We start from the raw sequence: 27,989 nt of genomic DNA, 5'->3' as shown, positions 1-27,989 counted from the left end.
TTTTGTGAATGAAATAATCATTATATAACATATAACAGTAGTATAATAATCATAATAGAACAATATTTTATTGATACGGACATGAACTTCAAAATTACAGAGCCTAATGGCTCATTTGTATTTGAGCTTGGTTGGAACCAAGCTCAAGTCATTTCTGCTAAACATAATTATTAAACTTCATAATAGTAAATACGTTGGGCACTTTACAAGTTTTAAGTTCAGTGTGCACAGATTACTAATCTGAGATTAGTATTCAGTAATATGTTGGAGATTAGAGTTGGCAACACTTGCCACTTTGCACAAATTTGAACTTTGGAATCATTCTTTACTTTGATTATTGATATCATTAACAGCAAACAATATTACTTACGGTGACTTTTTTTGCTAATAAATAAATATACTAATAATACGCAATGATTCAATTTGGAATAATTAGTAGAAAGTTTTCAAGTTCCTCCACAGTCCAAAGTGCCATAAAAAATGTAACTATTATTGGAGGTGGTCTTATGGGATCTGGAATTGCACAGGTATATAATATACATATATAGTATAATTTAAAATTGTAAGAAGGTTTATACATTGAACCTATTGTAGGTCTATAACCTTATTGCAATTTATGTGGTCTCACTGAATATAGAACAGTTGCCTTCTTATCTTTGTTTTTCGAGCTTGTATCTACAGGCCCAGATAAAAACCAATGCAAAATTTAATTACAGGTGACTGCTCAGGCTGGACAAGATGTAACATTAGTGGATGTGAATTCTGATGTTCTTGCAAAATCACAGAAATCCATCAGTAACAGCTTAAACAAAATTTCTAAAAAGATTCACAAAGACAACCCTCAGGAAGCTGAAAAATTTGCAAAAGAGGCTATTGCTCGCATTAAGACATCTACAGATCTAGTCAGTGCTGTTAAAGAAACTGATTTAGTTATTGAAGCAATTGTTGAAAACCTTGAAGTTAAACATTCCCTCTTTCAAAAACTTGATAATGTATGTATATAATTACCATTAAAACAAATTCAAAATAAGTTAGAAATCAGTCTGTGTTGTTCCGTTGATACGGAAAATGATGCAGTTGATACACACTTTAATTTAAGGTTAAGTTTTATTTATCATTTTGATGTACTTACAGGCAGCACCTGCCCACACAATATTTGCTTCAAACACATCATCACTTTCTATTAATGAAATTGCATCTGTTGTAAAGAGGAAAGATAAGTAAGTGAAATAAAATTTATGTTATAGTAGTTAAAACACCTAAGTTACCTTCAATATTACATTCTTTAAGTATATACTAATTCGATAAACTTTATAGGTTTGGTGGTCTTCATTTTTTTAACCCTGTGCCCATAATGCGTCTCCTAGAAGTAGTGCGTGGTATGGACACAACAGACATCACCTTCAGTACTATGATGGAATGGGGCAAGTCTGTTGGCAAGACTTGTGTGTCGTGTAAGGACACACCCGGCTTTATTGTGAACAGACTGCTAGTTCCCTACATTGCTGAGGCCATAAGGTTGTTAGAAAGAGGTTGGTGCAAATTGCTACAAGGAAATTGTTACCATAAAAAAATGATTTTTGAAAATCCTCATTAAAAATTCTCATTAATTTCATGACAAATTGTTTTTTTATCTATTCAGGTGATGCTTCTGCACGAGACATTGACATAGCAATGAAACTGGGTGCAGCATACCCAATGGGCCCCATGGAATTAGCAGACTATGTTGGACTTGATACAACCAAGTTCATACTTGATGGGTGGTCCAAGAAATACCCTGATCAACCACTATTCCGTCCTATTCCTACCCTTAATAAATTAGTTGGTGAAGGAAAGCTCGGTGTTAAGAGTGGTGAGGGATTCTATAAGTATGAAAAGAAATAAACATAATATCTTTGAATTGTAATACAAAAATCACAAGAATTTTAAAAAGTATTTTTAGCCTATATTTTTATAACATTTTTTCATTTACAGTGTTTATATTTACTGTTTTTTAATAACCTATAAGTCTACATGAAAATTTAAGTTTTAGTTAAGAAATATATTTTTGTATTATATTGATTGATGCTTTTTAATAGTTCATAAATTATTTTTCCCACTTGTAAGATTTACGGCAGTTTATTTTTCATAGCAGTCAGATAGGGTTGAAGGACTCCTTTCTCCGCAATTAGACTCGAGGTTGGTCCGTTGTGCGTACCATAGCAGTCAGATACAAAAACTTATCATTTTACATTAATGAACTTATTTATTTACTAAAAATTACAAATAGAACTTATGAATTCACCTTAAAAATTAAATGTTACATGTCATAGTCATCATCATCCCTTTTCCTTTTGTGGGAGACTTCATCTATCTCCATTTTAACTGGATTTTGTTGTGGAGGGCCTGATGTCACCCGCACTGCCGGTTTTGCAACAACCTGTTATGACAAATAATTAATATAATCTACTATATAAAAATAAGTCGGGTTTTCCTTCCTGACGCTATAACTCCAGAACGCACGAACCGATTTCCACGGTTTTGCATTCGTTGGAAAGGTCTCGGGCTCCGTGAGGTTTATAGCAAAGAAAATTCAGGAAAAATTTCAACAGAAAAGCGGGATCACCAAACGAAATGTTACATAAAACGAAGCCATCTGGTGGCGAAACGGAGTTCGCCGAGTTTGCTAGTATAATATAAAAGTATGATAACACTAGAGATTTTTTTTATTTCTATTTCTTTGATTATTGTTAGTAATAAATGTTATAATATGTCTATGTCTAGATGGAACAAAATTATAAGGGTACTTTACTTCATGATATTAACTATTAAAATAAAAAACATTAATGAAAAATGATTATTTACCTTACTTCCAGAAGTGAATTTAAGAACAGGCTTAGGGGCCACATTTCCTTTAGAACTAACATTAATAGGTCCTTGAGATCTCTTCATAACAACATTTTGACTGCTTGACTTTGATGATGTGATTGTTTTGATTGGAGCAGAGACAACTGGTTTTGATGCCGCTTTCTTTGATTGAACAGATTTCAAGCGATAGTTACATGCGGAGAGACAGTAACTGTAAAATAACACAGACATGCATATTGTGTTTCACTTTGTGAGAATATAATTTACATATTACACTAATTGTTATCAGTGACTTACGTATAATATTAAAAATGGAACAGCAATATATTATTCTTACCGATCAGGTGGTAATCTTAGCCCACAGTGTGGTTTAATCAAAGGAAGTGGATTCACATTTTTTACTCTAGCCAATTCTAGTAGGACTTCCCTTGGTGGAGGGCTTGTAAATGATTTATCTAACTGCATCTGCACCGCTAACCTGACATCATCAAGGTCTATTGTTTTCTTCTTCGCGTGATTCGCGAATACACGAGCGTCATCTAACACAGATGTAACGTATCTATAGGTAAATTCTAGCAACTGGTTTACAACACGGGGTTCATAGTCCGTGATGCCCACTTCTTTCATAATAGACATTATTACATGGGCATCTTTTGGAATGTGTTTTGTTTGGGTATTCCCTTTCGCTTTATCCTTCTCCGACATTTTAAGAAAATATGAGCTAAACAAAATACTTCAATAACTTTCTTTCAAGCGTTGAAAAAATAAAACTATTAATAATAAACAAATATATAATTTAATACTGCAGTCTTTACTTTTTAATTTTTATGCTAATGTCGAATGTCAACAAAAATCAAAATACAATATGACAACTGACAAATGAAATTAATGCCAACTCCTACAGAATGTTCCCCCAAGACCAACTTCAAGTACCCGTAAAAATCGATAAAATACCCTAAAGTTTTGGTTGCACCGAGTGCGGTTTGAGAGGTAATTTAAAATATGAATGAAATAAATTCAAGTACATAGTGAAAAATTGCTGTTATTTCGATAGCTCTTTGATATTTCAGTTATAGCCATGCTTGGAGTTTATTTCATTTATGTAGTTTGTTCGTTTGGTTCGTGGCTTCGTATAAATTGTATGGAATAGTGCGTTTTATAAAGAAATTAAAAAAATATATCACTTAAAAATCCCCCTGGATATCTCGATTCCCCCTAAATTTAGGGAAGGAATCCCCAAGTCAGCTTCACTGACTGTGTACAATTGTTTACAACTTATCACAGACTACGAACTACGAAGCAACTTATTTTTTCCTTTATGGCTCTGGCACGGATTGTGCATTAGCCAGCGTCAAGTAGGTATAAGATTTTTATAAGTCGCTGTTTTAATTATTTACAGTTAATGAATAATAAAAAACGAAGGAAACTAATCGCAACATAACATAGATGATTGAAAACGCATTAAATTTACAACAAAATCAAAATAGTTACATAAGGGGAAAAATAAATCAAAAAAAAAAAAGTTTAATGTTATTATTTACAATAAATTAAAGTTATTAGGCCACATTCCGATAACAGATCGTGCAAGGTTGATGGCTGTGAGGTCTAGGGAAGCTGGACATTGGCTTAATGCTTATCCTTCGCCAAACACTGGCACCCTTTTAGACACTGAATCACTTCGAATTGCCATCAGCCTCCGCTTAGGAGTACTCATATGTACTCCCCATAAGTGTCCCTGTGGTTTTGAAGTAAGTAGCCTTGGACACCATGGCCTACACTGCCAAAAGAGTGCAGGTCGTTTTTCTCGCCATGCCGCGCTAAACGACATTATACGCCGCTCTCTTGCCTCCGTCAATGTTCCAGCAATTTTGGAGCCAACAGGCATCGCAAGAGACGATGGCAAGCGGCCAGATGGAATGTCTTTGAATCCTTGGAAAATGGGACGGGCTTTAGTATGGGATGCTACCTGTGTAGACACCTTTGCCCCGTCTCATCTCCTTCGGACAAGCCAAAAAGCTGGCGCGGCCGCAGAGCAGGCAGAAAATAACAAACGGCACAAATATAAGAGTCTTTCCTCCAACTTCAATTTTGTTCCCTTTGGAGTAGAGACTCTTGGGCCGTGGGGTTCAAGTGCACAGGCGCTTATTAGATTAGATTTAAGTTGGCGCCTGGTAGATAGTACCGGTGACCGCAGAGCTGGCACTTTCCTGGCTCAAAGAATAAGTCTTGCAATACAGCGAGGAAATGCTGCCAGCGTTAAAGGTACACTGCCACAGGGACCAAACTGTTTAAATTTGTTTTAATTTTAATTTTATTTATTTTTACTTATTTTTATTATTACTTTATAGGTTAAGTAAATTGTAAATACTGTATTTGTGTAAATAACCGAATATATATATTTCTTATAATACTATATACAAGGGGATTTAAATCTCGAAGAAGTAAAGAAATATTGGTAGGAAGGGGAACAGAGAGAGATACTAAAGAAGTGTATAAGGAAGAATGGTCATATTTAGGACAAGAAAAGAAAACATGATTTAGGTCAGAATAGCTCTCGCCACACTCACAGGCGGTACTAGTTACGATACCAAGTTTGTGCAAATGAACTGGAAGGCTGTTATGTCCCAGACGCATACGGATTATAGTAGAAGTGGTGGTTTTACCAAACGACAATTTGGCAAACCATGGCTTCCTGGGAACGGAAGACTGTATAGCATACAAGAAACGACCTCCGACGATTCGTGGAGCCGGGCAAAGCAGTAAGATTATGGCCAAAATTCTTGTACGGGTATACGTCACCGGTCTCAGTAGCACTGTTAGCCAAACTGTCAGCTTTTATATTTCCAGAGATACCACAGTGACTGGGTATCCAACAGAATGAAACTAAATACTTGTGTAATTGGCAGTGCAACAGCTTTCTCTTACATTCAAACGAAGCAACTTAAAGGTCGATTGTCGCTATGGATATTGGATACAAATTCGTAATATCTGTTCTGGCCATGAAATCTCCAAAAAAAAAGATTCTCGACAATTTTATTTTTTCTAAATAATAAAAAGGGGCGTCCATAAATTACGTGAAATGTTTTTTTTAATTTTCTGTACCTCCCTCCCCCCCTGGTGAGATGGCGTGAGATTTTATTTAACCCCCTCCCCCAACCTCCAATCTCACGTGAGATTTTTCAAAATGTGGGTTTCTTACGTAAACGCGTTGGATTGTTATTGTAAAAAGAAAAAAATTTGCTTCGTGCTTTTATTTACGACTAAAACAAAATAAGTGAAATGTTGAGCGTTTAGGTTTGGAGTTAGCGGGAAGTTGCAGAGATGGCCTTTAGGGTCAACCGTTTTCCTAAAAAAAAATTTCAATCAGAAAAAAAATTGCGTGATATTTGCCGACACCCCCCTCTCTCCAACGTAAGATTAAATGAGATTTGACTCGACCCCCTCCCCCCCTTAAACACCTCACGTAATATGGACGCCCCCTAATAGGTGTAACCTATTGTTGGAAATTCTGTAAACAGAAATTACAGATTTAATTATTTATAGAGTGTCGCGCAGTTTGAAATTGATATAAATTTTATTCGAAAGCCGTGTTAAATTAATTTTAAATTCAGTAATTTATAATTAGATTTGTTTTTGTGAAATTGTGGTAGTTTTTGGCGCCATGGATGAACTTTTTTTTTATGGGACATGAGGCAAACGACCAGGATAAACTTTCAAATATGGACCATCGATTTAAATACCCATATTTTTTTGTAGGTCACGGAAACTTACGGTTCATGAGATACATTTATTTAGAATTTATACTTTTCATACAAATTGGCAAAATATAACACGCAATTACAAAATAAATTTGACAAATAATTGAAAGTGGTTGGGGGTTATTATTCTAAAACTTTAAAGTTCAAAAATTAGGAAATAATTGTTTGTTTTTTACTCATCGATTTTTCGTGCTAAAAAACAATCGATAAATTAAAAAAACGATTTTTTATGCAGAATGTCACAGCTCTAGTAACCAATAGAAAAGTAGAAAATGTACGGTTCGTTTACGAATTTCAATACATTACACAAAATTTTAAATATTTTTTTTGAATACTTAGACGCAACTCCGGCAGCAAATATCACTTGGAGGTGTTCCAATCAAGGTACAGAGACACCTACATAATCAGTATTATCAAATTCGGGCGACGGATTTCTAAATCGTTACCATTCTAAACTATAACGAAGAATATCTCCATAACCATGGGGTTCCGCAGGTGGGGGTGGCACAGGGGGTAGTCCTCCCTCCCCTCCAGTAGTAAGTTCTTATATTCTGGATATACTTTTTAGTGCTTTCTTGGAATCTTAATAGCTACCTAACCCTAGCTAGGTGCGTAATATAATGTGTAGCATATTTCTAATTGTCAGGGTTTGATAGCCGGATGTGTCCGACACGATCTTAGTTTTAGATTTTATATAATACCCAACGTCGAGAAATCGTGTTTTTATAAGGAAACTGGAAACAAAGGTATAGGATAGGTATATATGTGATAAAATTAAAGTCACTTTTATAATAACCATTTCAATTTATTCAGTTAAAATATGAAATAACTTACGTGTACAGTAAAAATAAGTTGTTTTAGATAGTCATCGTGTAACTCAAAGAATACCGCTAAGCGCCGCTCGGCCTGCGTCAACATCGCTACAACCTTAAACCTCACGTACTAAAATACAATCTAAAGATTACATTATTGTAATTTGCATTAGGTACATTTAACATATAAATGGACATTTTGGACGTACAGTTGTGAACTTTATCTTTAAGTGTTAAACAGAATGCCCCATAGATAGTACCTATGTTCTTCACTTTCGTTCCATTCAGCCTACTAGATTCCTTAACACGTATTTACATTCTAAATTAAACATTTTGTATACGTTTTACATTAAAGATATACTATAAATAACGATGCGTTAAAAACGTTTTCGTATTCGCGATCGCCGCCATTTTGGATTCTCTATGGAACAAAAGTAAAGTAACATTAACAAGAATTCCAACTCAAACTATCTATTGCGACCGTCTGATATGAATCGGATAATCAAATATATCGAACTGCTAAGTGAGGAAGAATAACTTATTAACATTATTGCTTATTTTGCTTTCTCAACCGTTTAGCGCCTGTCATCTATAGCTAATAAATTGTGCTATTTCATGAAACCATCCAGTGTGACCATCGTCATCCATTTTCTCTTATTTTTATTATTATATCACCTAGTGAGGTTTCAAACAATAACCTACAGTGTCCCTCACACGTTGTCTCAACGTCTATGGCGATAACCAGAATAACATTCGATTAAATGACAATTAAATGATACAATATCGTCGAAACTAAATAAAATACGTTCAATAGAGCTCACGATAATTACGTATTTAGAGTAATTTGAAAAGCAACGTGCGAGGCGACCTAAATGAACTACTTAGGTAAGAATGTACTTAATCATCTACTTATACAGTCAACAACTCAACTAGGGTCTACTTACGAAAAACTATGAACATCACGAAATCCCGACTGACTATCTCACGAAACGAAATAAACAACGAATAAAACATATGTGCTATATTTAGGACTAATCGCAACTTAATATAAAAATGTCCTAAGGGATGTCTCGTCAATATTCCAATACTTCTCACAATACTAAATACGGGATAGAATGGCACTGTACCAAAAATTCGTAAGAACCGGCAGTTCATTCAGTATATAGTAATTCGAGAGTATTGCAACTTTAACACAATGATTGCACAATAAAATAACAACGATTAAATCAAATCAGCCCAAATTAGGTTCATTAACAAAACATTCAAATTCAGTCCATCCATTTCGAAAAATCACTAGTAAAAGGCACTGTTCGACGCAAATGAAAAGAATTCGAAAGGATAGGAACTAAAAAGGTTTACGAGTAGACATAACTTACCACGGAATTCAAGTGCAGAAGGAAAGTTTTTAATTGAAAATAACCCAAGCGGAAATTTATAAAGCGTTAAAACCTTGGCACTCAGTGAATTACTCTGAACTCACTACAGTTTAAAGTAAGTTAAGAGTACGGTATATAAATCTCAGCGTAAGTCAGTATTTTGATTACATTGGATTATTTTGTCTATGAATAGAGTGAATGTCAATTGTCAGTTGTTATACATTTAAATCTATATTTAGCTTGTTTACATGATTTTTAAATGTCAAAATACAGTTTTAAACGTCTTCCAATTATTATCTCTAAATAATAAAACAAAATATTGCACCGTGAGTTAAATTATAGAGTAAGCTTTCCTGACTTTACAAAGATTGAAGTATGATATAATATAAATAAATTTAAATACATTTATATAATAAAACCATTTACTCGAGTCTGTAAAAGCCTTTAAAATTGCGCTAACAAAAATAATTTTACTCCCTTACACGTCACACGTTCTATACGTAACTAAGTCTACTTCTAAGTAATTTATTGCGTATTTTAAAATAATTATATAAACCAAGACGAGAACTCCTTTCCTTCTGCACGTATTAAGTTTAAAAGAGGAAAAGACTACAATAGACGAGCCCGGAGCCAGTTGAGCTAACCTAGACGCATTTGCACTCTATCAAACGTATAACACGTTAATAGTATATACAGGGATTTGAGACTCGACTATTGTCCTTGCACGTCTCTTACTCAGCGGTCGTTCAGTTGAAACCTGTTCAGACAAAACTCATTTAGGAAGGAGGCCTAGAGATGTCGCTGTTCTAATTTTTTTTTAAACTAGTTCAAACCACAGACCAGGGGGTTTAGTCAAGGTGCCTAAACAGAAAGTCGAAAACTTAATTTGTATGAAAATGACTTTCTATATACACGACCGTTGAGGCATCTTGACTAAAACCCCAGATTGAAATAGAGAGAGGGAAAGAAACGTCACCTATGCGGTGTGGGCGGGCGGAGCCAGGTCGGCGGACGCCAGGTGCGCGACGGCGGGGGTCGCGGGGGCCGGGGCGTTGTACTCCACCACCTCGTGGTAGATGAGCTGCTTCCACTGATCCACCGTGTGCTCGCGCTCGTCCACCGAGTGGTCGTACGCTGCGGGGGCGGGCTGCGGAGACATTCACGTAAGAATTTAATTAGAAAAAACAAATTTACATAATAAAAATAAAAAAAAGTTTTACTTACTACTGTGGCAATGACAAATAGTAGAACTTTTATCAGTTCACTCAAAGGACAATAAAAAAGGTCCGTTAATCTAAGCAATTTGTTATCTAAAGTAATACAGCGATCACATATGGACTTTTCAGAAGGTTTCAGAAATTTATCAAACGTTTAGCTAAAAAAAAATATTGGTTGTTTGTAAAGTAGGTTTACGATCGAGATGTTAACGTGATAACGTCTTATTGGTGATATAAGTTTTTGGGAAGTAAGGAATTAATGAAGATAACAATTTTTTCAAATTTTAAATTACATCTATCGTTTTACTCACACTTTTGATGATAAATTTCGGGTGTAAAATGACAAGTTTACTTATTCGACTATGATATACATTTTTCTTCATACATACATTCATACAAATCTCCATTCGTTTGTATGCCGCTAGAGTGAGAGAGACGGGAGATCGGTCCGTCTCTCTCTCGTTATACCTGCGATCGCGCTCGTGAGGTTTTGGTGTGACACAAGTTTCTGAACATGTCACCCGACTAAAACGATTTTAAAGACGTTATCACGTCAAAAACTCATATTTAAAATAAAATAAAATATGTTTATTATGGAACATAAAATACATGTATCACTTATTCCACGTCATTAAATTTAAATTTGTAGGCATCCCTACTCATCGGCAAAGAAGACAGAGGGTGTAGGCCGAGAGAAAAAGCCGGCGTAAAAAACTCTCGGTACTCTTTTAAAATAGCAAATCATCAAACAACACTTTTTGCGAGCCTAATTCCACAGCCAGAGCATATATATCAAAATAGTACGTCCTAACGTAATCTTGTCTCGATCGGAGACATAGCAACATATGAAATACAAAACTCACCGCATTAACTTCCCCCTCGTCATACCAGACATTAATGTATGGATGTAACAATGCTTCGTCCACAGAAATACGTCTCTCCGGGTCGATGACGAGCATACGTGAGAGCAAATCGCGAGCCTGGGACGCCTTCAACCGGTTATGCTCGCTACTGTCCGACGGGAACAGGATATCCGGGAATAATCGCTCGAAACTATATCCAGCGTAGCGGGGCCGGTTCTCCACGTAGTTGCGTACGGTGGGCTGGAGACGGGCCATGAAGGCCGCGGAGGGCGTGCCCAGTTGTTCTGAAAGGAATTTCAAAATATAATTAAAATATGAAAGCTTTAAATCAATTTAAAATTATAATTGGCTTTTATATTGAAGTTTGACAGAGCGGCAAATGAGATCAAGAAAAATAAGTAAAATTTGTGTATTTCTTTATTCATATAATGTCTTAATACAAATATCATGAAAAAACAAATTAAATGAATATGTTACCTATAATCTTATTCCATTGATCGATGTGGTCCGTCCCAGGGAAGAGTACTCCGCCCCGTATCATTTCTCCCATGATGCAGCCCACGGACCATATGTCCACGTTCTCCGTGTATCCCATGCCCAGGATCACCTTTAAATACCACGAGGCAAGTCAGAAATATAATAGCTTCTTGTAATAATAAGTTCAGAAGCAAAAAATATAAATATACTAGTGGACCCGACAGGCGTTGTCCTGCATGATATTTCAAGCAATTAGTAAAGCAAAGTATGAAAGTACCGACTGCAGCGCCATCTGGCGGGCTGATTTGTGAATCTAAACCATTCCCAGATCCCCTTGAACACACACAAAAAATTTCATCAAAATCGGTCCAGTCGTTTGAGAGAAGTTCAGTGACATACACACTCACAGAAGAATTATATATATAAAGATATATATATATTTTTTACTGCAAAACTTATTATTACGAGAGGCATTAAACCTTGGCAGACAGCAAACATTAAAAATAGAACATCGCCGCTTCTTTAAGAAAATAAAATGTGTCATAAGACAAACACCCTACACAAAAACCTGATCTATTTAAAACATGGTGAACGGGTGACGGGTGAACGCTTACCTCTGGTGCGCGGTAGTACCGGGTGACAACGTAAGGCGTCATCATGAAGGTGGTGCCGGCAGTACGGGCCAGGCCGAAGTCTAGGATCTTCAGAGTGCAGTCGCTTTTCACCACTATGTTGGACGGCTTTAGATCCTGAGAATTTATAAAAATATCGTAAACAAAGGAACGATTCAAAATATGTATTTCCAAAATAGTTTTTTTAAATTTCAAAGCCTGTCTATATATAGCTATACCGACAGACGTTGTCCTGTATGATATTTCAAGCGATTAGGATAATAACTATGAAAGTACCGACTGCAGCGCCATCTGCCGGGCTGATTTGTGAATCTAAACCATCCAGGGAGCCACCCAAACACATACAAAAAAATTCATTCAAATCGGTCCAACCGTTTAAGAGGATTTCAGTGACATACACACGTACAGTAGAATTTTAGATATAAAGATTACAAAATCAATTCTAATAGACTTATTATATTTAAAAAAACATAATCATATGTGCGAAAACGTAAAATTGGCTTGCAATATCAGCGAAACTATGTCATTAATATTATCATGTAAACATTCTTACCCGATGCACGATTCCAGCCAAATGCAAATGCTTGATGCCGCACAGCATCTGGTAGAGGAGATAGCTCATCCTCTCGTGGTCCAAGTCCATCTGGATGACCTGGCAAAGGTTGGCGTCCATCAGCTCCATCACCAGGTAGACATCCTGGAACTCCTCCAGGCTCTTTTGCGGTGTGAATGCGTTCAGCAGTCCGATAATCTGTAATATAATATTTCCTGATACTTTTCTCTGTACTTTCTACAGCACTTTGTGGGAAATTAAATAACGCTTTAATCACCAACTAAGCTAAGAAACAAAAAAACATTTAAAATATACGGTCAGTCAGTTTCTTTAGTCTCAAGCTTTCTGACAACTAACTAATAATTACGAAACTATTTTTTTATTTAACAGAATAATATAATCTAAGTCACAAAAAACCGACACCCTGAATATCTGTTCAAACGTCCGTTAAGCAGTCTGAGCCGCTAGTTGGCGCTTGCTCTGTTTTATCGACAAGTTGCACTGACATGGCGTAGTTTTTCAGTCGTTTATTTAAATAAAAAAAATGATTTCTATACGAAAACATCCGTCCCATTGTCATAAAAAAACATAATGTTTATCGTAAAATATCATGATTAGTTCATATTATATCGTTTCGATTGGAAGTGATCATTAAAATCGACAAGAAAAATGTAATTCGAAGAGGGAAACGTCCCTCTAAAGTGCTCGAAGAACATGATTACGCCAAAGAAGTATAACTTCTAACGCGTGTACATACACACACGTTTTTTATTAAATGAATCGAGCACGTTTTAAGTTAGTAGTGTATATAAAATACGTACATTTTTGTGGTTGACCAGCTTCATGAGCTTAAACTCGCGATAGGCGCGCTTCGCGTGCGTCACATTTTGAAAGGGCCGCGACAACTTCTTGATCGCCACGTTCTGTTGCGTCACCGTGTCGTAGGCCGCACTGTTGACAACACATTATTCATATAACAAACCTTTATCCCTCAGTGGGTACATTGCTTTTTTTTATATACGTAACGATAATCCTTAGTACGAACTTTGGAAGAGCGGTGCGCATTTGGAATTTAACGGAATATGCATCGCTCGTATACAATACGTTATCTATAAACATTCAGTCTAACGATATTTTAAAGGCACGGTGCTTCTATATTTGATACCGGCCTATAAATAATTAACTAATAATATTTAATAATAATAGTCTTTTAGACATTTTCATGCTGATTTGACAGATTTGTGCGTGGCCTGTTAAGAATTGGTACGCTCTTTTCTTGGAGTATTACCAATTCTTAACTTAGGGTCGATATGGTGGTGGTGGTGCGCGGCAAAAACTGCTTTAAAATACGCTCAGTTGTGGAACGACGGCCGTCGAGGTGATACGGATGGTATTTTGTATTCTGCCTCGACGGACGATGATGAAACTCGGCTGCAGGTATTAGTCCGAACATTTATTACTTTTATAGTCATTAACTGAAATACTCCCATTAACGTATACGAACATTTGACGAAACTATAAACTTCGTGCTAAGTCTTTATCGCTCTGTATAAGGTATATTTTTTAATGGTATTGTAAAATAAGATATTTTGAAATTTAAAGGAATTCAAACATTGAATACATTATATTATATGCTGTGGTGAATTTCTCTTATGAGTTTAATGATGGAAAAATTAATTATCGTTTACAAAAATATGTATTGAATATACTTAGTTATTAAAAACTTTAAATGAATATTCAATGTAAAGTTAGTCTAGCTATTTTATTCTATTATATGTAGCAAACGATAATATCTTCCATAAAACAAAGATAATTTTATGTACTGCAAACTGTATTAAAGAACTGTGAAGAATATTACCATTAAGCATTATTTCAATGTAAAAGGTCGTTAATTGTTCATATATGAAATAATAAATACACTTATTAGAACCTATATGGATATTTTATTTTAATTTAAATGTTGAAGCTTTGGTGGACGGACAAATTGTGACCAATTTATGTTCCACCGTCACATCAAATTCTGTATTCCATTTTAAATTATAAATAAATCATTTTACAGACCATGAAGGGCCCAGGACAACAACTCTAAAGTCTGATGAGTGCCCACTATTAACTTCTCATGGATGTTACAAATAAATACCAATTATTATTTTTTTTAAATTCAAGTTTGAATTTGTTTGTATAACTTATTGTTTATTTTTCTGGTACATAATCCATGAAATATATAAATATACACAATACTTATCTGGCTGGCATTTACATTAATATAGGTTTGTACATAAATAATTATTTTATTAATAATACACACATGTAAATAATATAAACACACAATAAATTACAATATGATTAGAAAAGCCATGCAACAAAATATAAATGGTAAATGGGTTAAAATAAAACTTAGTAAAGATGGTTTTCAAAGATTATAGAATATTTTTATTGACTTTGTATTTCAAAACTTTTAATTAAGTACTGAATGTCAAGTTAATTAGGTTCTTACTTAGAAAAACATTGGGACACAGTTGGCCGAAAAATAGAATTTTTCTTTTAGGTTTTTAATCAACCAATCAAAAGCTCACGTAAACATTAACCAATTTAACCTCAACCGTAATAATAGTAAATTAGTAGTAAATGTTATCCAGACAAACTTTTTTTACCACAAATTAGAGGATAACAAAACGATTACTGTACGAGTGTTAATTATAAAACATTTCAAACAAACCCTAAACACCAAAAAGAATTCCTTCCGTCAGCCATTAACCCGCGAAAAACGAGAGAAATTGAACACCACTGTCGGTCTTGCTAATACTCGCCATCGATCGTTTAAACCGCGGTTAAAATACTGATTAATTAGACCGCGGTTAAAATATTGATTAATTAAACCGCGGTTAAGATACTAATTAGTTAAACCGCGGTTAAAATACTGAATAATTAAACCGCGGTTAAGATTGATTAATTAAACCGCGGTTAAAATACAGATTAATTAAACCGCGGTTAAAATGTTGATTAATTAAACCGCGGTTAAAATACTGATTAATTAAACCGCAGTTAAAATAGATTAATTAAACCGCGGTTAACCGTTAGTAACGCGATTAGTCTGTAAACCAAAGCATGAGACAAGCAAGCTGCGCCGCTTACCACACCGTCCCCTGAGCTCCGGCGCCGCGTCGGACCAGCTCAGTATACCGGGTGGGGATCGAGAAGACGGTGTCACCGAGTGTGACCGAGTAAAACTGAACCATTGTACTTGCTTTAACTCGATCAGCTATAAACAGAAACATATTATGACGGAGATACGATGCCACATGACACACGTACAAACATTTAGAAGTTACTCAGCGCTCCAAAGGATTTCATACTTTGCCTTTCTGATACTCCTAATCAGATCTGGAGTCGGTCGAGTCCTACGTCTGGAAATGCGCAATGAATTGCCAACTCGGTTAACTGAAGGTAATTTTTTTACCACAGAAAATACCCAAGAAATGTGTGGAGACAAAATTAAATAATATAAAAATAGGTGTAATGAACGATGAATTATGCATGATCTTATAATCGCTTTAATAAAGAGATTTATTTATAGTATTCTATATAATAATAACTGTTTTATATATTATATAGTAATGTATAACTTAAAAACTGTAATTTAAAGTATCATCTGGGTGTATTAAAAATAGCTAGAACATTAAAGTCTTTTCAGACTTCTTAGTCGAACAATGTTACATAATCTTTCAAGTTCTTATTGATTCGATGTTATGTAAAAGCTATCGGTAGCCGCGGTTAGGTTAAGTTAGTTTAGACTAGAATTTCCCAACCGTTTTTGTGCCATGCCTACCTTTTTAAGCCCCCCCCTATAACGTACATAATTTATGTATTAATAAATTGAATTGCTCTCTTATGAAATTTAAATGATAGGTTTCAGGAAGAAATCACTAGGAACAAACGAAAATATAAGTAAATTTTAAACCATAAAAAACATATATTCAAAAACTAAAATTCTAATTCCAAATAATTTTAATAGAGATTTTATATATTAATTTAGTAAGATCCTTGCGCTTGATGCTTGCTGCACAGAGATTTTATATTGGGTTCTAATTTGATTAGTCTGTGTCTGTGTGTTATATCTGTCACCGTAAAATTGGAAAAACCGTCGGATTGTAATCTAAAAAATAACGTATTATTATTCGGTAGTTATATGAAATTGTTGGGGAAGTAAAATTAATCTGTAGTTGACCAAAGAAGTTTGAATGATAACTAAGTTAGTGTAGTATTATTATTCGGTAGATTAGTACAATCTACCGAATAATAATACGTTAAATTGTAAGCAGTACGCTGAGGTTTACAATCTTTCGACAGTTTATAATCTCGCGAGATAGATTACAATCTAACGGTGTTTACAATTTTACGTTAACATATCCAACTGATTTCGATTGCCCCCAATCTAATTGCCAATAGAAAAACGTTTCTATTCCCGCAGAGGGACGTTAAGAAACACTGGTTTAGACCATTTGCAGTTGTTAAATTGCAAATATTATATTAATCAATGATACCATTTCTATTATTTATTTGCAGAAAAAAGGTTTCGTATTTCTTAAATCGTTTTAGCACGGTTGACAATTTTAATAAAAGATTTTTTGTTTCATTTCATTAAGATTTGGATTTCGTATGATCGTGTAATTTCTTGTCCTCAACGTATTTAAAACATGTAATATATATGTACCACACATAGTTGAGTCAATACAATTTATCCCAAAACCCATTTACATAACACTTTTGAGTAGTAACCAATTCGACGTATCAATTCTTGAAAGGCCGGCAACGCACTTGCGAGCCTTCTGGCATTGTGAGTGTCCATGGGCGGCGGTATCACTTAACATCAGGTGAGCCTCCTGCCCGTTTGCCTCCTATTACATAAAAAAAAAAACAAGTGTGTTTCTCCGACACGAATCAGCAAGAAACTTTGTTTTTCCCAATATAAAGAAAAAATCCAAATATTTATCAAAATACACAATCGTAAACTATACAATTTAACATTGGCAAGTGATTTATCTTCTTAATGTTATTAGCACTTATATATTTTGGGGAAATTACCCTGTGTATTATAAGTTTTTCTGTCTTATGTACGTGCACTGAAGTGTAAATAAATAACTAAAAGCATATGCTTGTTACGTACATATTTGGATATAAATAATAATAAAATTCAAACTAATAATATGGTGCATGATTTAAACGACCTATTTAAAGTTCAAAACACAAGTGAAGCGTGCAAAAACGAAATAGCATAAATTTATGGAAAATAAAGTTATGAAAATATTTGCATGCGATTTCCTAGTACTTCGACTTATTAAATATAATATTTAAACATTAAAGCTTATGTACAAAGCATTTCATAATATAAGACTATATTTATATAACATTTCTCAGTATAGTACAACTATTTTTGATAACGTGCGTAATTTTAAACAAGTTGTTTTTTAATACTTTTTGATATTGAATTAATATTTTAATCAAGGCTCTAGATTTAGATCATAAAATGGTCTAAAATTATGAATATTATTCTTATATGAAACTACAATTTTACTTATTAAGTAACCCTATATCTCCAGCCCCGAAAGTCGGAGTATAGACAAATGTTAATCAAATATTATTCATTCATTACATTACCAATTTCTTAATATCGCTCCTGGTACTATTTACATAAATATCTAAAATTCGTAGGCTTAGGTATCTTATACCCATGTAGTCTCACCATACGATTCCCTGTGCTCCGGAGCCGATAGGTTTGAGGTTCTGGTAGCGCTTAAGAATGGTAAAGCGTGTGTCGCCCACCTCGACCGTGTAGAAGTGAGGATGGCGCGGCGCGGCCGACATGGCGCTGACTGGCGCCGCGTGGGGCATCTACTATCCCCCTGAAATGTAAATTTAATAATTAAACAACGACTACAAAGTTCTATATATACTTAATCGATCTAGTTACAATATATACTATCTGCGGTCTCTTTCTATCAAACTGTGTTTTCGCTGTGTTGGAAAGAGACCATCAATAAGACAGGCACTTACACACACAGCTACACTATAGACCACATGGCTTTTGTCGAAATGGCAGACGTAGGAATTCAAATCTGCAGTTTAAAAAAAAGTTTGTGGAAAAAAATCTTAAGTATTTAGTAGATAATATCTTATATTGACTAATAGAACGTTACCTTAAAAGTTCTTCAATGTAGAACAACTAGTTTCCATGAAGTTTTGACGATGAGTGAAGATAAGAGGCGCAGGCTCGGTGAATTAACTAGTACTACTGCTGCGTCTGAAATTATTTTATAATTCATTAGTGCCTTTGAAGCTCCATAAATGTTTAGTACCATGCAAACTCTAGATTTAATGGACAATACAGAATGCAGGAAATATCCTACTAATTCAATTTTTTCAGTCGTAGCGACAGATTAAAAATTAAGAACAGACTACAAAATATTTTTGTACGTGAACAAACGTTAACTAAATTAATAAATCTATTTTAACTTTGATCGCAGCGCAGTCTCTGTCTTAATTAGGCTTTCGATGAGAACGATAACTGGATATCTCAAATTAAGCTATTGTTTAGGAAAAATGAAGTGTTATTGAGACTTATCTGTATAAAACATGACTATAAAAATATAGATTTTTAAACATCAGTCACGTGACACAAAACAGTCACAGATTTGTCGAATCTTGCCAGAAATATTTCATGACTTGTCTATTCCTAACACATAGTTTAATTTCGTCAGAGACTGTTTTTGATAGAAATAATATACCAATGTGTATTTGTGTAATTTGAGAATGACAATAAAAACGTAAAAAACTTGACGTTTGTTTATGCGTTTACTGACATGGTACGTCAAATGGGCTGGGTGCGACGCCATCTTGTTTAGAGAAGCGTTTTGGCGGGATATTGAAATTATGACTGCTTAATTGGAATTTTTAAAGCTAATACTATAATAACATAATTGAAAAATAACAATTTGTGTAGGCTCTATAATCACTAATAAATAATCTGAAATGGTTTGGAAAATTTATCATGATCGCTATTAAATACACAAAGAAAACGAGAGAGAAGATAGAGAGAGCAATAACAAGGAGAAAAGAGAGAAGACCATTTGGAATATCCTGTCAATATTTAATAAACAAACTGCGCACAAAAATAAACTTATTTTGAACTATTTAAAAACCTTAAAAACGAGATGAGACACTAACGAGTTTATAAAAATAAATTGATAATTTCGCAGAGCGAATGAGATTCCCATTAACATTTGAGTGGCAATTTGGTAGCTTAGCAATATGGGTTATTTTTACGCGGTTAAGTGATTAGATTTAGTCTTATTGAGGTCACATTCATTTTATGTAACAAGCAAGAAAGGAGAATTTAATTTATATCTATTTAAACTTAGATAGCTGTACAACTAAGTTTATTTTTTTAAATTTATTTGCACACAAAAAACTAAGTAATAAATATGGGTTAGTGTGAACGGCCTTATCGCTGAAATGCGTTCTCTCCTTTAGCAAAAGACAGCTAAGAGAAACACAGAGATGTGCAGAAAGAATACATTACTTAAGTTTTTTTTATAGAGTGGAAAAAGGCAGGAGGCTCGCCTGATATTAAGTGATACCGCCGGCTATGGACATTCAATGCCAGAGGGCTCGCGCATGCGTTGCCGGCCTTTTAAGAATTGGTACGCTCTTCTCTTTAAGGAATCTCCTAGTAGGAGTAGAAGTCGAATTGGTTAGTAAATACTTCAATGGGCAGCTGATTCCACATAGTGCGCTAAAAGTGCCTTAAAAAACGTTCAGTTGTAAAAGTTAATCATCTGCAGCCGATCCCGCAACTCGCTATTCACATTGCAATCAGCGCAATACATGATAGCTTAAAATTAAACCCACATTCATACGATGTAATTTTCAGTAAATGCTTGATATAAACTCTTTTGCGAAACATTCATTCAGTCCATAAATCCCTTTCATATTTTAATTCTAAACATTTTTTTATAGAAATGTAATTGAGGCTAATTGCGCAGATCGATAAGTTGGAGCAGTAAAATGATTGGTACCCGGGTGATATCCTAACGTATTATTAAATGTCTTCGGCGATAGTCTTAAATGTTTTTTGAGTCTTTTGTATTACAATCAAGATAGTTTGATTTCTAAGGTTTAGATATATAATTCATTATGTTGTTATATACACACGTTTATTGTTAATGGGATCATAGTCCTGCCAAGATACGCCAAAGCTAGTATTTTCTTGTGACAATAAATAAATTGAAAAATTGATTTTTGTAATAATGTTTCCTGCCTTCATTAATTTAAGAAATAAGAATCACCTAATTTTTTGTGTTTATAACGTGTTAAATTAACCACAATTTAACCTTCATTAGTAATATATAATACTAATAATAGGTATCTCGTCAGTAATTCTTTACTGTCTTCTCAAATTTCTGATTTTAATATGAATTTGTTTTACCTTAGTATTATTTCTACTTAGTAGTAAATAATATGTTTAAAGAACTTTATTTCTCATTACAAAAAATGTATTTTTATTTACATGAGAAACTTAATATAATATAAATATACGAACGATATACGCGTCGCCATCAGCTATCCCAATTTTAGTCTACTAGGCTCATTCTAATATGTATTTTTAATGCCTTTTTGAATTGATTAAACACGCTAATATTACGAATTTTAGAGGGTAGTTGATTAAATAATACTACTATATACAGGCATGTAGTCCTGGAATGCCTGTGGCTTCCCAACGAACAGAAACCCTCGGAGCAGTGAGGTCGCTCCGTGAAGCCGCGAAGTGCCCAGGAAACTCTACGCACAACGGACCAAATGTGTATCAAAGTGCGGAAACTGAATCCACACAACATACATTCTACTACTATAAACTACTTATATTTAAAAAAGAGTAGCGTTTAAGGTATTGTTATTACACTTAAACTATACATCTTCATGTCTTACTACCAAGATAGTGTTAGCTTTTAATATTTATTTAATTAAATTCTAAACATTTTTATGAAACATATTCTTTTGCTACAAGTGCGCATGTGCAATAATTACTCATTTGACTCATTCGGTTAGACTCGAATAACTGCCCGAAGTGGGAAGGTCGAGTCGGAGTGAGGACTAGATGATAAAAGAGGTTGTAACACATGCGCACGGGCAATTTTCCTTTGTTCGAGTTTGAAGTTATACAGTTTACGTAAAATCAGCGTGTGAATTATAGTGAATCAAGTCATCATTACAGTGTTTAATTTCCTACCCTAAGAACTAGATCAACTAGCCTTAACAATAGGAAGTAAATGATATAACCCAAAAGAAATTCAGTTGAGAATCGCAACTTCGTGAAGCGACTGACAAGTTTTTACATAACCGCTAAGAAACTTATTTCTTGAGTATACGTGACCTATAAAAGATAGATAAGTAATGCTTATAAAAATGCCCCAGTTTTTTCCGGCGAGAAACAGAAAATGTAGGAACTATAATACCTATATAGTTTTATACGGTTAGTTTAGCACGTTATCAAAACTTCTGTGGAACTGTTTTAAGATACATACAATATTCTTTGTTTTACTTGACTATTTCTGTTTCTATTATGGCCGTGAAGCTACGAGTATTTGTTTAAAAATAAATCCTTTTTATATAATCAAGAAAGAAAATAAATCTTCTTTCGAGATGCTCAAATATTGTGATAAAGATATACATATAAAATCTTGCAAGATCTTTGGGGGGTTATTTAAATTCGTGAACTCTACTCGAACCCATGCGACTTCTGTGATACAAAAGGTCATATCGGGATTTGTATGCCATAATATCACGGGCTACTCGATTGCGAGGAAGATGCACGGAACTGGTTAGCGCTGGGTCTGATTCGTAAGTTAAGTAATTTTCACACTTATATCTTGTTCATTACATACTTCATAAGTGTTGTCCTCGTTGTAACATGATTTGAGAGCATAAAAAAAATAATTCTACGTTAGTAGCTTCAAAGATATTATAACTAAAAAATAAATAATGAATGGACTGTATCGTCTGCTAAATGAATTATTTTTAAAGAGAGGAAATTGTTTTATCCAATTAACAGGTATGACATTTATCTTAATTGTATGATAACTTACGATTAGCTTTACGCCCTTTTTTGATACTTTAGAAATTTAACCACGCCCTCCATTTATAGTTTAAGCACTCGCCCGGTTCCGTACAATCCTACCAAAGGCCGGGAGCAAATTTAAAGTTAAATAATCTTGCACTCGAACCCGATACCCCTCACCTAGCGGCCACTTTTTTTGCACATGTGTTTACTAATTCAGAAAATGATCAAATACATATTAATTTAAAGTTTATACACTGTATAATGCTTCCTATCTCATTTTCTCCGATGGTAAATCTTATGAATTTATGTGTCTGTCTCTTTTTACTGTCGCTTTTTCGTTTCATCGACTTTCAAATCATAATGATGCTAGAGAAGTTTTCACTTCAATAGGTTACTTCGACCATACAAACTTGAGCTCACAAGACCACTTGTAGCTTTATATATTATGTTAATTAAGTTATGTTAACTATGCCACTTCGCGAAGAATGTTAAACACGTTCAACGTCATGCCAAGGTTTAAAATTAAATCTGGTTAGCAGATTAAAACTTTATATTGTAAATTTTAACCGAAAAAATATAAAAGGTAATTTTACATATATATTTCTACATTTTACATATTAAAACCCTACAGCCTTTTAGGTCTGGGGCTCATATTTATGTATCTGCTACGGTTTTCATATGCAACTAGGTGATAAGGCATGTCAGTTTCCTCGCGATGTTTTCCTTCACCGTACGAGCGAGCGTTTAATGCGCACATAGACAGAACGTCTATGGGTGCATAGCCGGGGATCAAACCTACGACGTTAGGGATGAGAGTCAGAAGCCACTAGGCCATCACTGATCTTTCTCACACATGTATAGTTTTTTTAAATCACTATTGTAGTGGTGAAAGCCTGGCCGAGATGCTGAAAGGTATTAAAAAAAACTATGGACGGTTTCTACCTAAACATTATTCATTTATTGTTACATTAAAATTAAGCAAACTATTTATATATTTTCAGTACCACAATCTTCAATTACGCTAAAACATCTTGAAAATCTCCAGCTTTGCATAGAGCTTTTAAAAGAGCTTTTAAAACCAAAAAAACCGCAACATTAAAAGACGCTGCAACGAAACTCTATTTATCTCTGTTTAATTTAATGAAAATCATAATGCCATCTTCCTTTGACATTTTAACGAGTTTATCAGGACAAGTGTGTCAAGTGTTTGCCGTAATTGGAGCGACCCTCGCTATCACTCCACGAAGTTATTCAATGTTTTTGTGGTTTTTAATTAAAAAGATTGTAGGAACCTGTACTAAATTGGATTGTGCCTTTGTTAGGCTTCTTCCAAAGAAATCAGTGGCTAATTTAGGTTCAAAATTAAACAAGTCGAATTTTTGTTTAAATAACTACAGTTAATTAATAACAGTTTTCGCCTTTTTTTAACCAACTTCATCATCGCTCAGAACCGACACAGATGGCAAAATATGGAGGAGGCCTTTACCCATAACCGGGTACCCAACTAAATAAACAATTAGTTATTTAATATACAATAGTATACTAACAATAAATTAAGATAACTAAATACTAACACAGCTAAAGTAATGTTATTTAAGGTTGGCAATAAAAGGCTTTTGAATTTTGAATTTGAACCAACTTCATCCCGTTATCACGTGTAATTTTGAGCTCCGCTATCTGTAATCTGGATGATCCAGGTCTCAAATGATTCGGATTTGCAGCGGTCCCTGAGACAGGAGCGACTGATCTTCATACCCGTATTTTTTATAGGCAAACGGGCAGGAGGCTCACCTAATGTTAAGTGATACGCCGCCCATGAACACTCAATGCCAGAGAGCTCGCGAGTGCGTTGTCGGCCTTTTAAGAATTGGTTTGCCAAAATAGAAATAATAAAAAGTAAATAAATAAATTAGCGTTAAATACAATAACGTCTGTAGGTAATACAAGATCAATGTATTACCTAGAGATGTTAAGTTATTAAATACTTTTCAGTGGATTATGAAGTCGAAAAAAAAATCCTACAAAATGAATAAATAATTAATATAATACAGCGACAAAATACCTATTACACACAGAAGAAGCATTTTTCGCCGTCTTTCAAATTGTAGCTTTTTAACTAGCTCGAAATTATTTCACCTGGAATTGAACCCCTAATCCTACAGAGAGTTTCCTCATGCCAAAAAAGCTTTAATACATTTATTCTATTAAAATAGACACACAAGTCCACACAAAATGGTCTAAATAAAATTGAGGCAATTTAAGAATCGTGGAATATGTAACTCTAGCCTCAAGCTCCCATCAAAGGGGCTTCCCGAAGCACTCCCGCGGGACCTTACCAAATTAAGTCGAATGTTTCAGAGACTATACGGTTTGCACTTTCAGGCTATTAGGATGAGAGAAAAATAGAATTTTAAGATTATATTTGCTCTGACCGGAGCGCGTTTATATGGAAAAGACAGACCCTATTAGTATCTTGAGTCACAATTTCCACTTGTGCAGTGTCAATATGTCAAACTTGGAATAGACAGGCGTTAACAGCTCGTAAACGAGATTTAAGTTTGAGTGATGTTCTCAAACGCTTTAGAATAATATCAGGACCTAATATCTATCCAGTGGCGTAACTATAACTATCTGGTACCCGTGGCAATTCTTTTGATGGGGCCCTATTAGTAAAAATCGTCCCTACTCAGCTTAATTTAAATAAACTTCGAGATTTTCAGCGTACTCAATTACACGTTGTTTAAGTCCCACTAATGGCCATAGGCATCCTCTCTAAGGCGAGAGGGAATGGTCTCCCCACGCTAGCCAATGCGTAGTGGAGACTTCACATTCATCCATATAACATAATATCTCTTGGGCAGGGGCCCTCTTGGGTCGGGGGCCCGTGGCATTTTGCCAGCCCTGCCACCCTATTGTTACACCACTGCATCTAACCCTGGAAAAGCAGCAACAATAGTTGGAAGGCTGGTACCCTAATTTCCATAAAAGGTTATCACTGGTTTTTCAAACTTTAAAAATAATACGCAGTAATGCGTATTGATAGCAGTCCATTGTTACGTGACTTGTTCTAAGGAGACAGTTTTTAACCCAAAAACTTCAATAAATAAAGGTAAATCTGTAGCGTAATATAACACGATTGCAAACAGCTGAAAAAGGCATATTTTTTTTATTCATACCACAAAATTATAACGAACACATGGTACAACATGTTGACAAAATATCAAAATGCCGTCCCGACAACATTCGGACACGACTAGCGAAATCAAGCACAAAAATTGATAATACAAACTTCAAAAAATAAACTACAAAAACACTATAAAGACAATGTTAAGAAATAACTGTTTAAAAACAATTAAACTTGTAGAAAGCAGTTAACCAACGGATAGCTAATTTAATTTACAATAGAAAATTATAGCTATTGACGAAGTTTATGCTTTGCCATAAAATATGGGTGTATCTCTGAAATGCTTCAGCCATTCATCTGCTGTTCAGTCTGACGTTCGATCAGTCTTCGCGATTTATGATGTTTGGAAGTACAACAGAGTGCTAGACTTGATAACAGATAGGACTAGGATTATCAATTTTATATACGAACTGAATATTGAAATTTATATACAATCCAGTGGCGCTACAACCCCATATGGGACTTGACCTCAAATTGCATATTAAATCATATTTTTTTATAGACAAGCAAGTGATCAGGCTTTCATGCATCAATTTTTGCACGTACGTAGCCATCACCATGGGAATTGCAAATATAAAGAAAATTAATTTTAAATGTTATAAACGGTATTTGATAGTGTCTAATTCTAAGATTTTTCGTTTTGTATCGTACATGATTATGATAAGTGTTTTAGGTAACTATTGTTATATTTAAATAAAACTAGACAGATGTGATAAGACTTTTTTCTTAACCCACCGGAAGTTCCAGTTCTTCTTCCTGTGTAGAAGGATTAGACATTTATTTATTTATTAAAAACAAAAAATATAATAATAAATATAAAATAGGTATGTTTATTATGGAATATAAGATACATGTATCACTTATTCCACGTCATAATTTTTAAATTTTATTTACACAAATACAGTATTTACAATTTTTTTAACCTATAAAGTAATAATAAAAATAATTAAAATGAAAATTAAAACAAATTTTAAAAGTTTGGTCCCTGTGACAGTGTACCTTTAACGCTGGCAGCATTTCCTCGCTGTATTGCGAGACTTATTCTTTGAGCCAGGAAAGTGCCAGCTCTGCGGTCACCGGTACTATCTACCAGGCGCCAACTTAAATCATTAAATTTGAATCGGTAGACATCCCTACTCATCGGCAAAAAAGACAGAGGGTGTAGGCCGAGAGAAAAAACCGGCGTAAAAAACTCTCGGTACTCTTTTAAAATAAGCAAATCAATATAGAAACTGACTATGGCAAACAACACTTATTTTAAATCGCAAATTGATTAGAAAAACAAAACTATTCCTAATTACAAAACATGCAAAAAAAACTATACATCAGTCTTTGTCTTAGAGACACCAAGTAATCCAACGGCGCTAGAATTCTTTAAGGATCAATTCTGCCTCTATTTATATAAAACATTATTAGACACTCTGGCTTCCTTCTTCATCGTTGAAATAAAAATAGATCTGAAGAAGTTCGAACCCACTACCACAGGATTAAAAATCACATTCTTATCTACTGAAACCCATATATGCAGATCCCTTCCGCTCTCCAATTAATACCTTAGGGATAATTACTGCGCGAACTTCGTGTCTAAATGAGGCTTAGTCTAGACATTCGATAATATTGAATCATTTTTAATTATCAACAAACCGTTGATTAAAGTTATGTTAGTTATTATTTTTAAAGCTAATATACGAAATGGAATCCAAAATTGGTTTATGTTAAAATCAGTATTTAACAAATTTGAAATTAATTTTCGTGGCTTATTTAAGTCATCTTTAAATGATTACAATTACCATATTATAAAGGATAATTTGATGAAAGTTCCATATAAGAAAATGTCCACATTAATAACCTTTTTCCTTTAGCGATTTTATTATTAGTGTAACGTCCATACACCACAGGTTATTTGTAACAGTTGCCATTGCATTCAATAAATAGGCCTTTTATTCCGTTTAGTGTATAAGCCCTATTTTTTTCTATTATAACAATGTATCACAATGTGTAAAATTTGTTAGTAAAAAATAGTGTCCAAAGGTTTCCTTCCATAACAAAGATTTTTTTGTGTTTTTTTAAATTACAATTTTGATTTTTTAACTGTTTAGTACAATGTCATCTCCCAATATTTTTTAACAACATTACGCGTAAGCGCATGGTTG

General features: G+C 34.3%; 3 protein-coding genes across 9 annotated transcripts in view; 1 reads left to right on the top strand and 2 right to left on the bottom strand.

The window, feature by feature from the left end:
- Nucleotides 1–271: 271 nt before the first annotated feature.
- LOC125060610 (hydroxyacyl-coenzyme A dehydrogenase, mitochondrial-like) lies at nucleotides 272–2,061 on the top strand. The gene is made up of 5 exons (XM_047665559.1): nucleotides 272–527; nucleotides 717–992; nucleotides 1,135–1,220; nucleotides 1,318–1,532; nucleotides 1,643–2,061. The coding sequence occupies exons 1-5, from the start codon at nucleotides 414–416 to the stop codon at nucleotides 1,882–1,884; spliced, it is 933 nt and encodes a 310-aa protein (XP_047521515.1). The 5' UTR covers nucleotides 272–413; the 3' UTR covers nucleotides 1,885–2,061.
- Nucleotides 2,062–2,197: 136 nt separating this feature from the next.
- LOC125060612 (transcription initiation factor TFIID subunit 9) lies at nucleotides 2,198–3,692 on the bottom strand. Its single transcript, XM_047665562.1, has 3 exons — nucleotides 3,185–3,692; nucleotides 2,845–3,058; nucleotides 2,198–2,419 (listed from the first exon to the last, which is right to left on the bottom strand). The coding sequence occupies exons 1-3, from the start codon at nucleotides 3,550–3,552 to the stop codon at nucleotides 2,300–2,302; spliced, it is 702 nt and encodes a 233-aa protein (XP_047521518.1). The 5' UTR covers nucleotides 3,553–3,692; the 3' UTR covers nucleotides 2,198–2,299.
- Nucleotides 3,693–7,389: 3,697 nt separating this feature from the next.
- Nucleotides 7,390–27,989, bottom strand: part of LOC125060634 (stress-activated protein kinase JNK) — an 87,152-nt gene continuing 66,552 nt past the window's right edge. For 6 of the 7 annotated variants that reach the window (XM_047665598.1, XM_047665603.1, XM_047665600.1 and 3 more), the window contains 9 exons: nucleotides 18,733–18,836; nucleotides 18,279–18,438; nucleotides 13,357–13,486; nucleotides 12,536–12,733; nucleotides 11,965–12,099; nucleotides 11,351–11,480; nucleotides 10,874–11,157; nucleotides 9,770–9,940; nucleotides 7,390–9,550 (listed from right to left, as the gene is read on the bottom strand). In XM_047665598.1, coding sequence (XP_047521554.1) covers nucleotides 9,770–9,940; nucleotides 10,874–11,157; nucleotides 11,351–11,480; nucleotides 11,965–12,099; nucleotides 12,536–12,733; nucleotides 13,357–13,486; nucleotides 18,279–18,427 — 1,197 coding nt within the window. In that variant the 5' untranslated portion in view covers nucleotides 18,428–18,438; nucleotides 18,733–18,836 and the 3' untranslated portion in view covers nucleotides 7,390–9,550. Of the gene's footprint in view, nucleotides 9,551–9,769; nucleotides 9,941–10,873; nucleotides 11,158–11,350; nucleotides 11,481–11,964; nucleotides 12,100–12,535; nucleotides 12,734–13,356; nucleotides 13,487–15,670; nucleotides 15,798–18,278; nucleotides 18,439–18,732; nucleotides 18,837–27,989 lie in introns of those variants that run through there. The other variant, XM_047665605.1, reaches the window with a different exon arrangement.

The sequence above is a fragment of the Pieris napi genome, chromosome 22 (assembly GCF_905475465.1).
Source record: "Pieris napi chromosome 22, ilPieNapi1.2, whole genome shotgun sequence".
Taxonomy (NCBI): Eukaryota; Metazoa; Arthropoda; class Insecta; order Lepidoptera; family Pieridae; genus Pieris; species Pieris napi.
The sequence above is the reverse complement of the archived record's forward strand: the minus strand, read 5'-3'. Positions and strand labels throughout refer to the sequence as shown.